Source organism: Oncorhynchus kisutch, linkage group LG22 (assembly GCF_002021735.2).
Source record: "Oncorhynchus kisutch isolate 150728-3 linkage group LG22, Okis_V2, whole genome shotgun sequence".
Taxonomy (NCBI): Eukaryota; Metazoa; Chordata; class Actinopteri; order Salmoniformes; family Salmonidae; genus Oncorhynchus; species Oncorhynchus kisutch.
In genome coordinates, this window is record NC_034195.2 from 22166101 (window position 1) to 22180029 (window position 13929).

At 44.6% G+C, this 13929-nt stretch overlaps 1 protein-coding gene across 4 annotated transcripts in view; it reads left to right on the forward strand.

Moving 5' to 3' along the window:
• LOC109866925 (zinc finger CCCH domain-containing protein 18) overlaps positions 1 to 11454 on the forward strand; it is a 37317-nt gene extending 25863 nt beyond the window's left edge. The window contains exons 14-20 of one of the 4 annotated variants that reach the window (XM_031801759.1): positions 6882 to 6992; positions 8003 to 8011; positions 8275 to 8474; positions 8603 to 8832; positions 9239 to 9338; positions 9588 to 9687; positions 10396 to 11454. In XM_031801759.1, coding sequence (XP_031657619.1) covers positions 6882 to 6992; positions 8003 to 8011; positions 8275 to 8474; positions 8603 to 8832; positions 9239 to 9338; positions 9588 to 9687; positions 10396 to 10597 — 952 coding nt within the window. In that variant the 3' untranslated portion in view covers positions 10598 to 11454. The remainder of the gene's footprint in view (positions 1 to 6881; positions 6993 to 8002; positions 8012 to 8274; positions 8475 to 8602; positions 8833 to 9238; positions 9339 to 9587; positions 9688 to 10395) is intronic. The other 3 variants (XM_031801760.1, XM_031801761.1, XM_031801762.1) reach the window with 3 other exon arrangements.
• Positions 11455 to 13929: the final 2475 nt, after the last annotated feature.

The following is a 13929-nucleotide window of genomic DNA, read 5'->3' on the forward strand; positions in this document are numbered from 1 at the left end:
CAGCATAGACTAAGATACAGTAGAATAGTATAGAATACAGTATATACTGTGGGGCAAAAAAGTATTTTGTCAGCCACCAATTGTGCAAGTTCTCCCACTTAAAAAGATGAGAGAGGCCTGTAATTTTCATCATAGGTACACTTAAACTATGACCGACAAAATGGGAGAGAAAAATCCCGAAAACCACATTGTAGGATTTTTTTATGAATTTATTTGCAAATTATGGTGGAAAATAAGTATTTGGTCAATAACAAAAGTTTATCTCAATACTTTGTTATATACCCTTTGTTGGCAATGACAGAGGTCAAACGTTTTCTGTGTCTTCACAGGGTTTTCACACACTGTTGCTGGTATTTTGGCCCATTCCTCCATGCAGATCTCCTCTAGAGCAGTGATGTTTTGGGGCTGTTGCTGGGCAACACGGACTTTCAACTCCCTCCAAAGATTTTCTATGGGGTTGAGATCTGGAGACTGGCTAGGCCATTCCAGGACCTTGAACTGATGACATTCTCCCATTCTTCTTCTGGATCATCCAAATGCTCTCTATCAAACTAGAGATGGGCCTAACAGATGGGCCTGGACATGTACTGGCTTAAGCAGGGGGACACGTCTGGCACTGCAGGATTTGAGTCCCTGGCGGCGTAGTGTGTTACTGATGGTAGGCTTTGTTACTTTGGTCCCAGCTCTCTGCAGGTCATTCAGTAGGTCCCCCCGTGTGGTTCTGGGATTTTCATTTTGACCCCACGGGGTGAGATCTTGCGTGTAGCCCCAGATCCAGGGAGATTATCAGTGGTCTTGTATGTCTTCCATTTCCTAATAATTGCTCCCACAGTTGATTTCTTCAAACCAAGCTGCTTACCTATTGCAGATTCAGTCTTCCCAGCCTGGTGCAGGTCTACAATTTTGTTTCTGGTGTCCTTTGACAGCTCTTTGGTCTTGGCCATAGTGGAGTTTGGAGTGTGACTGTTTGAGGTTGTGGACAGGTGTCTTTTATACTGATAACAAGTTCAAACAGGTGCCATTAATACAGGTAACGAGTGGAGGACAGAGGAGCCTCTTAAAGAAGAAGTTACAGGTCTGTGAGAGCCAGAAATCTTGCTTGTTTGTAGATGACGAAATACTTCTTTTCCACCATAATTTGCAAAGAATTCATTAAAAAACCTAGAATGTGATTTTCAGAAGAAAAAAATAATTTTGTCTGTCATAGTTGAAGTGTACCTATGATGAAAATTACAGGCCTCTCTCAACTTTTTAAGTGGGAGAACTTGCACAATTGGTGGCTGACTAAATACTTTTTTTGCCCCACTGTACATATGAGATGAGTGCAAAATATGTAAACATTATTAAAGTGGACAATGATTTGAAGTCTGTGTTAATATGCAGCAGCCTCTCTGGTAGTGATGCCTATTTAACAGTCTGATAGCCTTGAGATAGTTTTTCAGTCTCTCGGTCCCAGCTTTGATGCACCTGTACTGACCTTGCCTTCTGCATGATAGCGGGGTGAACAGGCAGTGGCTCGGGTGGTTGTTGTCCTTGATTTTCTTTTTGGCCTTCCTGTGACATTGGGTGCTGTAGGTGTCCTGGAGTGCAGGTAGTTTTCCCCCGGTGATGCGTTGTGCAGACCGCACCTGTGGTTATGGGTGGTGCAGTTGCCGTACCAGGCAGTGATGCAGCCCGACAGGATGCTCTCAATTGTGCATCTGTAAAAGTTTGTGAGGGTTTTAGGTGACAAGCCGCATTTATCAGCCTCCTGTTGCGCCTTCTTCACCCACTGTCTGTGTGGGTGGACCATTTCAGTTTGTCAGTAATGTGTATGCCGAGGAACTTAACTTTCCACCTTCTCCACTGCTGCCCCATCGATGTGGATAGGGGGGTGCTCCCACTGCTGTTTCCTAAAGTGCCATTCATCTGCCGCTATCACCTAATGTTTCAGAATTATACTGCACGGCCCCATTTCTTGAGGATCTGTACAATATTCCTGGAAGCTGAACATGTCCCAGTTCATCCACGGCCTGCATACTCACCAGACATATCACCCATTGAGCATGTTTGGGGTGCTCTGGGTCAACATGTACAACAGCGTGTTCCAGTTCCTTCCAATATCCAGAAACTTAGCACAGTCATTGAAGAAGAGTGGAACAACATTCCACAGGCCACAATCAACAGCCTAATCAACTCTATGCGAAGGAGATGTGTCACGCTGCATGAGGCAAATGGTGGTCAAAACAGATACCGACTGGTTTTCTGGTATCTGTATTCCCAGTTGCGGAATCAATAGATTGGGGCCTAATGAATAATTTCCTTATATGAACTGTAAATCAGTGAAGTCTTTGAAATGGTTGCATGTTGCGTTTATATTTTTGTTGGTAGTGAACTCCGTTGCTGCTCCACTAGCTAGAGACTTCACTGGGTCTCATTTTGATCTTTTGCAAATCAAGTTGTTTTCATTATTTTCAGGCTGTATTTCACAGGTAGGCCTAATACCAGGCATATTTGTGTGGGTGTGTTTTATTTTTATTGAACTTGCATGACCGGTATCCCTCAGCTCACAAAGACACTTTGTATGGTAGCTAGATTAGCATCAGGAGGGGCCTTTTCCGTGAGCATTGCTGTGTGTTGGTGGAAGAGCTATCCTCTGTCTGAGGGTCAGGTGACACTATGGCTGGGCCTTCATCGGAAAGAACCTAAGTCTGGTGCTGTGCTGTAGAAGGGGAGGAAAGCACAGCCACTAGCTTTCGTTTCTCTGCCTGCCTTGGTAGAATACACTAGGCTCACTCTATGTGTGTGGCGTGGTGTTCCCTGTGGAAAACATAATGTAAAACGTTTTGTCCAGTGGTCCTGCAGCTCTAAAGACACATTGTCCTCCCATGTAAAATGACTTGACCACACTTTTTATGTTAGTCATTTTGTTCAGCAATGATTCATAGTTAATAGGGTGACAGTTTTATACTTTTGCTTGACTCCTATTTAGTGGAACATGAACCATTACTTAAATTCATACCATGCATACATTTTGAATAGGCTACTGTATGAATGCTTTTCTTTGATCTCCACTTTTAGTGGTTTATAATATTGAAAGGATGGGAAAAGTAGTTAAGTACAAATATTTGTGCTTTTATGTTAATTTAATTTACATAGAGTGCTTTGGAACTGATCACCAACCTCCATGTACAGTCGTGGCCAAAAGTTTTGAGAATGACACAAATATTACTTTCCACAAAGTTTGCTGCTTCAGTGTCTTTAGATATTTTTGTCAGGTGTTACTATAGAATACTGAAGTATAATTACAAGCATTTCGTAAGTGCCAAAGGCTTTTATTGACAATTACATGAAGTTGATGCAAAGAGTCAAGATTTGCAGTGTTGACCCATCTTTTTCAAGACCTCTGCAATCCACCCTGGCATGCTGTCAATTAACTTCTGGGCCACATCCTGACTGATGGCAGCCCATTCTTGCATAGTCCATGCTTGAAGTTTGTCAGAATTTGTGGGGTTTTGTTTGTCCACCTGCCTCTTGAGGATTGACCACAAGTTCTCAATGGGATTAAGGTCTGGGGAGTTTCCTGGCCATAGACCCAAAATATCTGTGTTTTGTTCCCTGAGCCACTTAGTTATCACTTTTGCCCTATGGCAAGGAGCTCCATCATGCCGGAAAGGGCATTGTTCGTCACCAAACTGTTCCTGGATGGTTGGAAGAAGTTGCTCTCGGAGGATGTGTTGGTACCATTCTTTATTCATGGCTGTGTTTTTAGGCAAATTTGTGAGTGAGCCCACTGCCTTGGCTGAGAAGCAACCCCACACATGAATGGTCTCAAGATGCTGTACTGTTGGCATGACACAGGACTGATGGTAGTGCTCACCTTGTCTTCTCCGGACAAGTTTTTTTCCGGATACCCCAAACAATCGGGAAGGGGACTCATCAGAGAGAATGACTTTACCCCAGTCCTTAGCAGTTCAATCCCTGTATCTTTTGCAGAATATCAGTCTGTCCCTGATGTTTTTCCTGGAGAGAAGTGACTTCTTTGCAGCCCTTCTTGACACCAGGCCATCCTCCAAAAGTCTTTGCCTCACTGTGCATGCAGATGCACTCACACCTGCCTGCTGCCATTCCTGAGCAAGCTCTGTACTGGTGGTTCCCCAATTCCGCAGCTGAATCAACTTTGGGAGACGGTCCTGGCGCTTGCTGGACTTTCTTGGGCACCCTGAAGCCTTCTTCACAACAATTGAACTACTCTCCTTGAAGTTCTTGATGTTTCAATAAAAAATTGTTGATTTAGGTGCAATTTTTCTGGCAGCAATTTCCTTGCCTGTGAAGCCCTTTTTGTGCAACGCGATGATGACGGCACGTGTTTCCTTGTAGGTAACCATGGTTGACAGAGGAAGAACAATGATTCCAAGCACCACCCTCCTTTTGAAGCTTCCAGTCTGTTATTTGAACTCAATCAGCATGACAGAGTGATCTCCAGCCGTGTCCTCATCAACACTCACACCTGTGTTATCGAGATAATCACTGACATGATGCCAGCTGGTCCTTTAGTGGCAGGGCTGAAATGCAGTGGAAATGTTTTTTGGGGATTCAGTTCATTTGCATGGCAAAGAGGGACTTTGCAATGAATTGCAATTCATCTGTTCACTCTTCATAACATTCTGGAGTATATGGAAATTGCCATCATACACACTGAGGCAGCAGACTTTGTGAAAATTAATATTTGTTTCATTCTCAAAACTTTTGGCCACGACTATACATGGTTACTTGGCACAAGAACAGGCAAATCAAATTGAATTCGTCACATACACATATTTAGCAGATGTTATTGCGGGTTTAGCGTAATGCTTGTGTTCTAGCTCCGACAGTGCAGTAATATCTAATAATTCACAACAATACACACATATCTAAAGTAAAAGAATGGAGTTAAGAAATATATCAATATTAGGACAAGCAATGTCTGAGTGGCATTGACTAAAATACAGTAGAATAGAATACAGTATATACATTTGAGATGAGTAAAGCAGTATGTAAACATTATAAAAGTGGTCAGTGATCCCTTGTCTATGTATATAGGGCAAAAGCCTCTAAGGTGCAGAGTAGAGTAACTGGGTGGTAATCGGCTAGGGATGGCTATTTAACAGTCTAATGGCCTTGAAATAGAAGCTGTTTTTCAGTCTCTCGGTCCCAGCTTTGATGTACCTGTACTGACCCACCTCTTCTGGATGGTAACGGGGTGAAGATTAATTTCTTCAGTTTCCTGAGGTTGAAGAGACGCTGTTGTGCTTTCTTCACCACACTGTCTATGTGGGTGGACCATTTCAGATCATCAGTGATATGTACGCAGAGGAACTTGAAGCTTTTCACCTTCTCCACTGCGGTCCCGTTGATGTGTATAGGGGCATGCTCTCTCTGGTGTCTGGAGTACAGGAGGGGGCTGTGCATGTACCCTGTGTTGAGGATCAGCAAAGTGGCGGTGTTGTTTCCTATCTTCACCACCCGGGGGTGGACCGTCAGGAAGTCCAGGACCCAGTTGCACAGAGATAGGCTCCGAGCTTAATGATGAGCTTGGAGGGTACTATGGTGTTGAAGGCTGAGCTATAGTCAATGAACAGTATTCTTACATAGGTATTCTGCTTGTCCAGATGGGATAGGGCAGTGTGGTGGTGATTGCATCGTCTGTGGATCTATTGGGGTGGTAAGCAAATTGAAGTGGGTCTTGGGTGTCCGGTAAGGTGGAGGTGATATGATCCTTAACTAGCCTCTCAAAGCACTTCATGATTGCAGAAGTGAGTGCTACGGGGCAATAGTCATTTAGTTCAGTTACCTTTTGCTTTCTTGGGTACAGTGGTGGACATCTTGAAGCAAGTGGAGACAGCAGACTGGGATAGGGAGAGATTGAATATCTCTGTAAACACTCCAGCCAGCTGGTCTGCGCATGCTCTGAGGACACGGAAGTAGGAAGTACAGTAATATAATTGATTGATTGCACAGATCTCATGTGGTATCAGAATAGCTTCAATGGAACTATTCACGTAGTGCAGATTGTATTCCACAACCTGGCACTACTCTGTCTGTTCATGGTTTAACAAAATATTATATGTTGCTTAGTTTGGCAAGTGGAGTAGGACAGCTTGTTAATAAGATGAGTAGGACTTGAAGACATGCTGTTGTAGGCTGTTTCTTGGGTTTTTCCTCTCGGGTGAACTTGTATTGTCAGTCAGTTTATGTTAGTGTTTCTTCTATATTTACATAACAAATCTGCCGGGATGCGCTAACGAGCGTTAGCGCTGTTTCTAACTGTTTCTAACAGCTAGCTATGCTAGACTCAAGTCATTGCGCTAACACTAACATTCCTCCTCTGCAACCATCTCACCTTCCGGGTCCAAGAAGTCCAGGTAGAAATACTTCGAACTTCACGCAGAGCCATGCAAAAATCTCACATTATCCCTTTAAGATCAGTGGCAAGTTACAATGTATATAAGTAAACAGAGAGCAGTGGCGCGAATGAGCGCCTCGAGTGCACAGCTACCGCTTGCTCCTCATAATCTCCCTACAGTGAAGAGGCGCCCATCAGTTCTATTTCAGTTGGTGGCAATATAATTAATGTTCATGCATTTTGGTGTAGAATGTCCTTTTAAAAAGTCACCAGAAGTGGCCTTCTCACAGTCATTCTACAACAACACTCCTGCTCTGACTAAAATCTTCCGTCATATGTGATACCACACTCCATTCCTCCTCTGCAGGGACAGTAGTTTGTTTTCTATTATATGAATATGACCTATAAACCCTTGCCAAGTATGCAATGGGACTGATGCGTTGTTACAGTGATGTACAATCTGCTATTAAAAGTATGCTGATCTTTCCTCTCCTGTCTTTCTATTCCCCTGCTCCAGGCAGACGGTCAGTGGCAGTGTGAGTGGCAGTAGTTACTCTGGCTCCAGCTCTCGCTCAAGATCCCATTCCTCCTCTGCAACCATCTCACCTTCCGGGTCCAAGAAGTCCAGGTAGAAATAACAGATCCTACTTCCACTACTGGGTAAATGCGGTGGTGGAAAAGTACCCAAGTGTCATACTTGAGTAAAAGTAAAGATACCTTAATAGAAGTAAAAGTGAAAGTCACCCACTAAAATACTACTTGAGTAAAAGTCTAAAAGTAATTGCTAAAATATACTTAAGTAAAATATACTCAAATTCCTTATATTGGGAATGGGGCGGCAAGTAGCCTGGTGGTTAGAACGTTGGGCCAGGTTGCTGGATCGAATCCCTGAGCTGACAAGGTCAAAATCTGTTGTTCTGCCACAGAACAAGGCAGTTAACCCACTGTTCCCCGGTAGGCCGTCATTGTAAATAAGAATTTGTTCTTAACTGACTTGCCTAGTTAAATAAAGGTAAAACACAATGTATATTAAGCAAACCAGATGGCACCATTTATTATTAAATTACGGATTGCCAGGGGCACACCAACACTCAATCAGAATTTACAAACGAAGCAAGTGTGTGAATTAGACCATTTTCCTGTCTTTGCCAATCATTCAAAATGTAACGAGTACTTTTGGGTGTCGGGAAAATGTAAAAATAACATTTTCTTTAGGAATGTGTTAATGTAAAAGTTGTCAAATTTAAATAGTCGAGTACAGATACCCAAAAAAAACTACTTAAGTAGTACTTTCAAATATTTTTAGTACTTTACACCTTAGGATAAATGAGCATTGCACTGGTTTACACACAAATACAGAATAAACTACAACGTAACGTCTGAGGAAGTGATGCTGAACGGGTATTCCTTCGCCCACAGCTTAATTATTAGGATATTGGTAATCCTCCAAATCGACAAGATGTGGATATGATTGTTACTTGGTTTCTTTTCATACCACACTGAACAAACTACATATAGAATGCCAGATATGATTGCTTTAAAAGCTGGCAATTATGGTGTTTAGTAAAGCACTTTGAAACGGACATGTATTGAATCCTTTCTCTCTTCTTGCTATGTATCCACGGGTCAACTTTGTAGAAAATCCAGGTACTACGTCAATTTTATCACAGCCTTTTTCCCCCCCTGTACATCTGCTTCTCTTCATTCCTATTAACTGTAATTCATCTGTTTGATTGATTTCTTCTCCATGTTGCCCCACCATTCACTCATTAGTTACCCTCTGTACGTGTGTGTTGTAATCAACTTTTTTCTCACTCTAAAATATATATAGTTAAACTACGTGTAAACAATGTGTTTTTGTGGCGCAGCACTAAGTCTCTTTCCCTGTGTTCTGTGTGGTCTCTGTGCAGGTCTCTGAGTGTGAGCAGTGTGTCTAGCGTGTCCTCGGCCTCCAGCAGCAGCTCTGTGAGGAGCGCTGACTCAGATGACATGTACGCCGACCTGGCCAGCCCTGTGTCGTCAGCCAGCTCCCGCTCCCCAACCCCAGGACACCCCCATGCACGCAAGGAGAGGGGCCCCCCACGGGACAGGGGCCCCAACAAGGACAAAGGTAGTGGTCAGGCTTTTGTTATAGACTCTTGACTCACTCTGTATTGTGTTTAGGTTGGTGTGACACAGCTATAACAGAATCGCAGCATTTATTGGTTGTTGGTGACATACGTAGTGCTCTCCACACAGGGAAGCCCACTAAGAAAGATGAGCCCCATCCCCCCAGGGAGGACCGGAGGAAGATGGATCCCTCAGGCCTCCCTCCCAGAAACACTCACGGTCCCATGCCCAGGTCTGGGCCTGGCAGCAGGGGCCATGGTCCTGGAGGGCACCCCATGCACCCGCCGCATGGACCTCCCATGGGTCCCCCTGGAGGTTACGGCCAGCACAAAGACATCAAACTCACGCTCCTCAACAAGGTGACTAGTACTGGATTACTGTTGGAAGTCCCCAACCCAGGTAGACTACAAGTGATGAGTCTTTGAAGTTCTCTGAAGAGTATGTAGATACGAGTTACACTAATATCACACCCTGTGACACTGATGTCATTACAGGGTTTTGACTTTGGGGAAGGACAGTCAGTGTCTGACTTCCTCATACTTGTGTGATGTTATCAGTGAGACTGAATAAGTAGATATATTATTATCAAGCCTCTGTATACAATACTTTTGTTTTCGCTAACATTTACTCTCAGGTTAACTGAAAAACAAACATTATTTGAATACCACCATTTAAGATGTGATTTGATCTCAATTTAATGTACTCCATTTTGCATTTGGTGCTTGTTGAATGTCTGACGAACCATGGCTCTCTCTCACTCTGTAGCAGCAGGCAGAGCGGGGTAACAGGAAGCGATACATGCCTTCAGACAAGGACAGGCCGACCTCTCCCCTCAGCAAGAGGATAGCAATGTCTCCTGAGAGAGGTGAGGGCCTCAAACTGTCCAGAAAAGTCAGGGATGAATGTGTTCTTTCCAAGGAAATCACACACACAGACACACACGCAGACACACACACACACACGCAGACACACACACACACAAATATGTGGTTCAGTTAACCCAAATGTGGAAATCCAACACCAGAGAAACCTCACAATAGGCTGCATTCTCTATGATCTGTCCACACGTCCCTGTTGTATTGTTGGTAATCGACTTCCCCTCAATGTCCTGCAGGTCGTGGTGACAGGAGGATGCCTGGACGGCCCCCACTCTCTCCTAGAATGGACCGGCCCAGAGGCCAGGGCCCTCGTCCCATGCCCCCACCGGGAGAAAGGTAGGTGCCCTCTGTGCTGCATCTCACCCCAGATCACACACACGACCCCAACCTGCCACCTCTTTGTTGGTGCTGCCCTTCTCCACTGCAGTAGTGATGTCATTTTAAGATTTTAGAGCAACCACAAGCCTTTGTTTTGAATGTGGATCAAGTCACGAAAGTGGAATCCCAGAAGTATATGATATTTAAGCAATAAGGCCCGAGGGGGTGTGGTATATGGCAAATATACCACGGCTAAGGGCTATTCTTATGCATGACACAGCGTGCCTGGACACAGCCCTTACCCGTGGTATATTGGCCATAAACCACAAACCCCAGAGGTGCCTTATTGCTATTATAAACTGTTTACCCACGTAATTTCATGTTTTGTCATAGAAATGGTCTGATTTGACAAATCAATACTTGTTTTATGTTCAAGTGTGTAAGGAGGGCAACAGTGAACCTGACACAATGCTGTAAAGCTAAAGAGACTTCCTTAGTTGGAAATCTAGTGGCCAATCAGCATTCAGGCCTCGAACCATCCAGTTTATAAACACCAATAATACACAGGGCATGTGACCATGGTGCCACACCATGTAGAAAACTCACACAATGTGAGCCAAATCTACAGGTATCGTCTCTACCCTGGTAGATGTATCCTCATGATAACCCTTGTAAATTGTCATAGGCATGTGGCTCTAAACCCAACCTTGTTATTTCCCTGTTTAGAAAACGTCCTTTGTCCCCACCACCCAAGTCGTCCGGGAAAGGTCCAGGGGGGTTGTCATCGGGCTCAGGTAAGCAGCCCCCAGGCGGCCCGGGCTCAGCCAAGCCTAGCAGCACACTGTCCCGCCGTGAGGAGCTGCTGAAACAGCTTAAAGCTGTGGAGGACGCCATCGCCCGCAAGAGGGCCAAGATCCCTGGGAAATAACCCTCACCCTGCTCGCCCGCCTGTCTGCCCAAGTCACCCAGGCAACTACAAGCATCAAGGGACATAAAATCACCAATCCCATTCATGACGCCTAGCGTTCTCTGGAGATTTTAAAAAGGTTTCTGTCCCAAAATGTAAAGGCTATTGTGTCATTGTTCCTCAACAAAATGGCCACCAAAACATTTTTGCTTGTTTGCCCTCAGAGAGAGGTTGTCTTGATGATTTTACAGTACTGAAGAAATTTAGTGGCAGGGTGTCATTGTTGCTCTCTCTTGTCTGTTTAATAAGAAAGGAGAATATTGACATTGTCTCAATGATAAGGTGAATTTATATACTTTTGATCCACTCTCTCGGTCTGCCCCTTTTACTGTCTCATATCTCATGTCTTATTTTTAGCCATTTTTTTGTTGTTATTTTAGGGTTGGAGTTGGTCTTGCCCTGTTCGATTCTAAAAATCCTGGAAACCGCTTCTAGGCTCCCATCTGGTTCTCTGTACAAACATTTAGCTTCTGTATTCATTCAGACTGAGAAACATTGAACACGCTCAAAGGACCTCTTGTTCATGGTGGTCACATCTTAACCAATTACTTTTCCTCTTCTAGGTCTGTGCATTGTGTTATCTTACAGTGTGTATTTTACATACTGTTTTCAATCATAGTGAGCATATGACAAGCACCCTTTTTTTTCTCAAGTGTATGATTATAGAGAACAAATTGACAAATTGCTTCTTTTTTTTCTCAAGCTCTTCTCAAGTGATAAACTGTTTTATTTGTCCCACATTTTTAGTTGACACAGGAGTGTATGTTTGTGCTTTTGTGACAAAAGGCTTCTAAATAAACTATTTTGATAAAGCAAAACCATCTGAGCCAATTCCTTCTCTCCACACCCTCACTCTGCTACGTTTCCACGATCCTACATCACTTTGATGAATCAATTCTTCAATTGCTTGTTTCATACTGTTTCTCACAAGAGATGGAGCTTCATGTACTGCATGTTAACATACATTTTCACTACCAAATATAATTAAAACACCTTGACTATCTCATGATTACTGCAGATTGTATGCATGTCAATGGGGAGGACACAATTTGGTGCTTTCAATGGTGGGGCAAGGACATCACGTAAGCATTCTGCTTCGCAATTAACTTGTTTTGCCCCTACTAGCACTGACTTTAATAATGACTGAGATTTGTGGTTGTCCCACCTAGCTATCTTACCCCTCCGGTTGTCCTCATATTCTGTATACACCCCGGGTCAAACTGACCCGCCTTGACTAAACCCCCAATGAGCACATGTGTGGCAGTATGCATGTGCACAGCCTTTGCAGATATATTTCTTACACCTGCAGCACACAGTATGCGTTTTAGAGTCCTTTGGTGGACAGATCTGACACCTCTTACTTGCCCCAGCTGGGGCAGTGGCTAGTGGCTCCTCAGGTTGATCATGAGAGCTGGCCCTCTGAACAGCTTTCACAACTGCTGCAGATGCGTCTGCGGGGGAGACGCTCCCTTCTTTCGATGAATGGAGTTACAAGTGCCTTTCCCAGCTGCTCCAGGAACACCCTCTTCTTGTTGCGCTTATGAGTTATCCACCTAGAGTTGTTCTCTCTCCATATCACAAAGGTATTGTAGGAGGAAACATCAATGATGTTGTGGAAGATGACCAGGGGCCAGCGAGCAGTCATCCTTCTGCAGCTGTACGTTCCAATCACCTTATTTAGGTGGTCCACACCTCCTTTGTTGCAGTTGTAGTCTAGGATCATGGCTGGCTTCCTGTCCTGGCAATGGCTAATTTCAGCCTCTGTGTGCAGTGTGCTCAGAAGTAACACATTTTAGTTTTTCTTTGGGAGGTAGGAAACTAGAGTGGTGGTGGGCGTGAAGGCAAACCTTGATGAGAAGACCTCTCTGTCCTTTGACGCAAGTAGTGCAGGTGGGATCTCAGGCTTGTTCTTTGTTCTTCACTGCAGCCGAGGTGAGTAAGACATTTAAACGTGTTAACCCTCGCAAGGCTGCAGGCCCAGACGGCATCCCCAGCCGCGCCCTCAGAGCATGCGCAGACCAGCTGGCCGGTGTGTTTACGGACATATTCAATCAATCCCTATACCAGTCTGCTGTTCCCACATGCTTCAAGAGGGCCACCATTGTTCCTGTTCCCAAGAAAGCTAAGGTAACTGAGCTAAACGACTACCGCCCCGTAGCACTCACATCCGTCATCATGAAGTGCTTTGAGAGACTAGTCAAGGACCATATCACCTCCACCCTACCTGACACCCTAGACCCACTCCAATTTGCTTACCGCCCAAATAGGTCCACAGACGATGCAATCTCAACCACACTGCACACTGCCCTAACCCATCTGGACAAGAGGAATACCTATGTGAGAATGCTGTTCATCGACTACAGCTCGGCATTCAACACCATAGTACCCTCCAAGCTCGTCATCAAGCTCGAGACCCTGGGTCTCGACCCCGCCCTGTGCAACTGGGTACTGGACTTCCTGACGGGCCGCCCCCAGGTGGTGAGGGTAGGCAACAACATCTCCTCCCCGCTGATCCTCAACACTGGGGCCCCACAAGGGTGCGTTCTGAGCCCTCTCCTGTACTCCCTGTTCACCCACGACTGCGTGGCCACGCACGCCCCCAACTCAATCATCAAGTTTGCGGACGACACAACAGTGGTAGGCTTGAGTACCAACAACGACGAGACGGCCTACTACTACCTTATAGACACAAGTGTAAGGGGATAAAGAATATGTACATAAAGATATATGAATGAGTGATGGTACAGAGCAGCATAGGCAAGATACAGTAGATGGTATTGAGTGCAGTATATACATATGAGAAGAGTATGTAAACAAAGTGGCATAGTTAAAGTGGCTAGTGATACATGTATTACATAAGGATGCAGTAGATGATATAGAGTACAGTATATATGTATACATATGAGATGAGTAATGTAGGGTATGTAAACATTATATTAGGTAGCATTGTTTAAAGTGGCTAGTGATATATTTTACATAAATTCCCATCAATTCCCATTATTAAAGTGGCTGGTGTTGAGTCAGTGTGTTGGCAGCAGCCACTCAATGTTAGTGGTGGCTGTTTAACAGTCTGATGGCCTTGAGATAGAAGCTGTTTTTCAGTCTCTCGGTCCCAGCTTTGATGCACCTGTACTGACCTCGCCTTCTGGATGACAGCGGGGTGAACAGGCAGTGGCTCGGGTGGTTGATGTCCTTGATGATCTTTATGGCCTTCCTGTGACATCGGGTGGTGTAGGTGTCCTGGAGGGCAGGTAGTTTGCCCCCGGTGATGCGTTGTGCAGACCTCACTACCC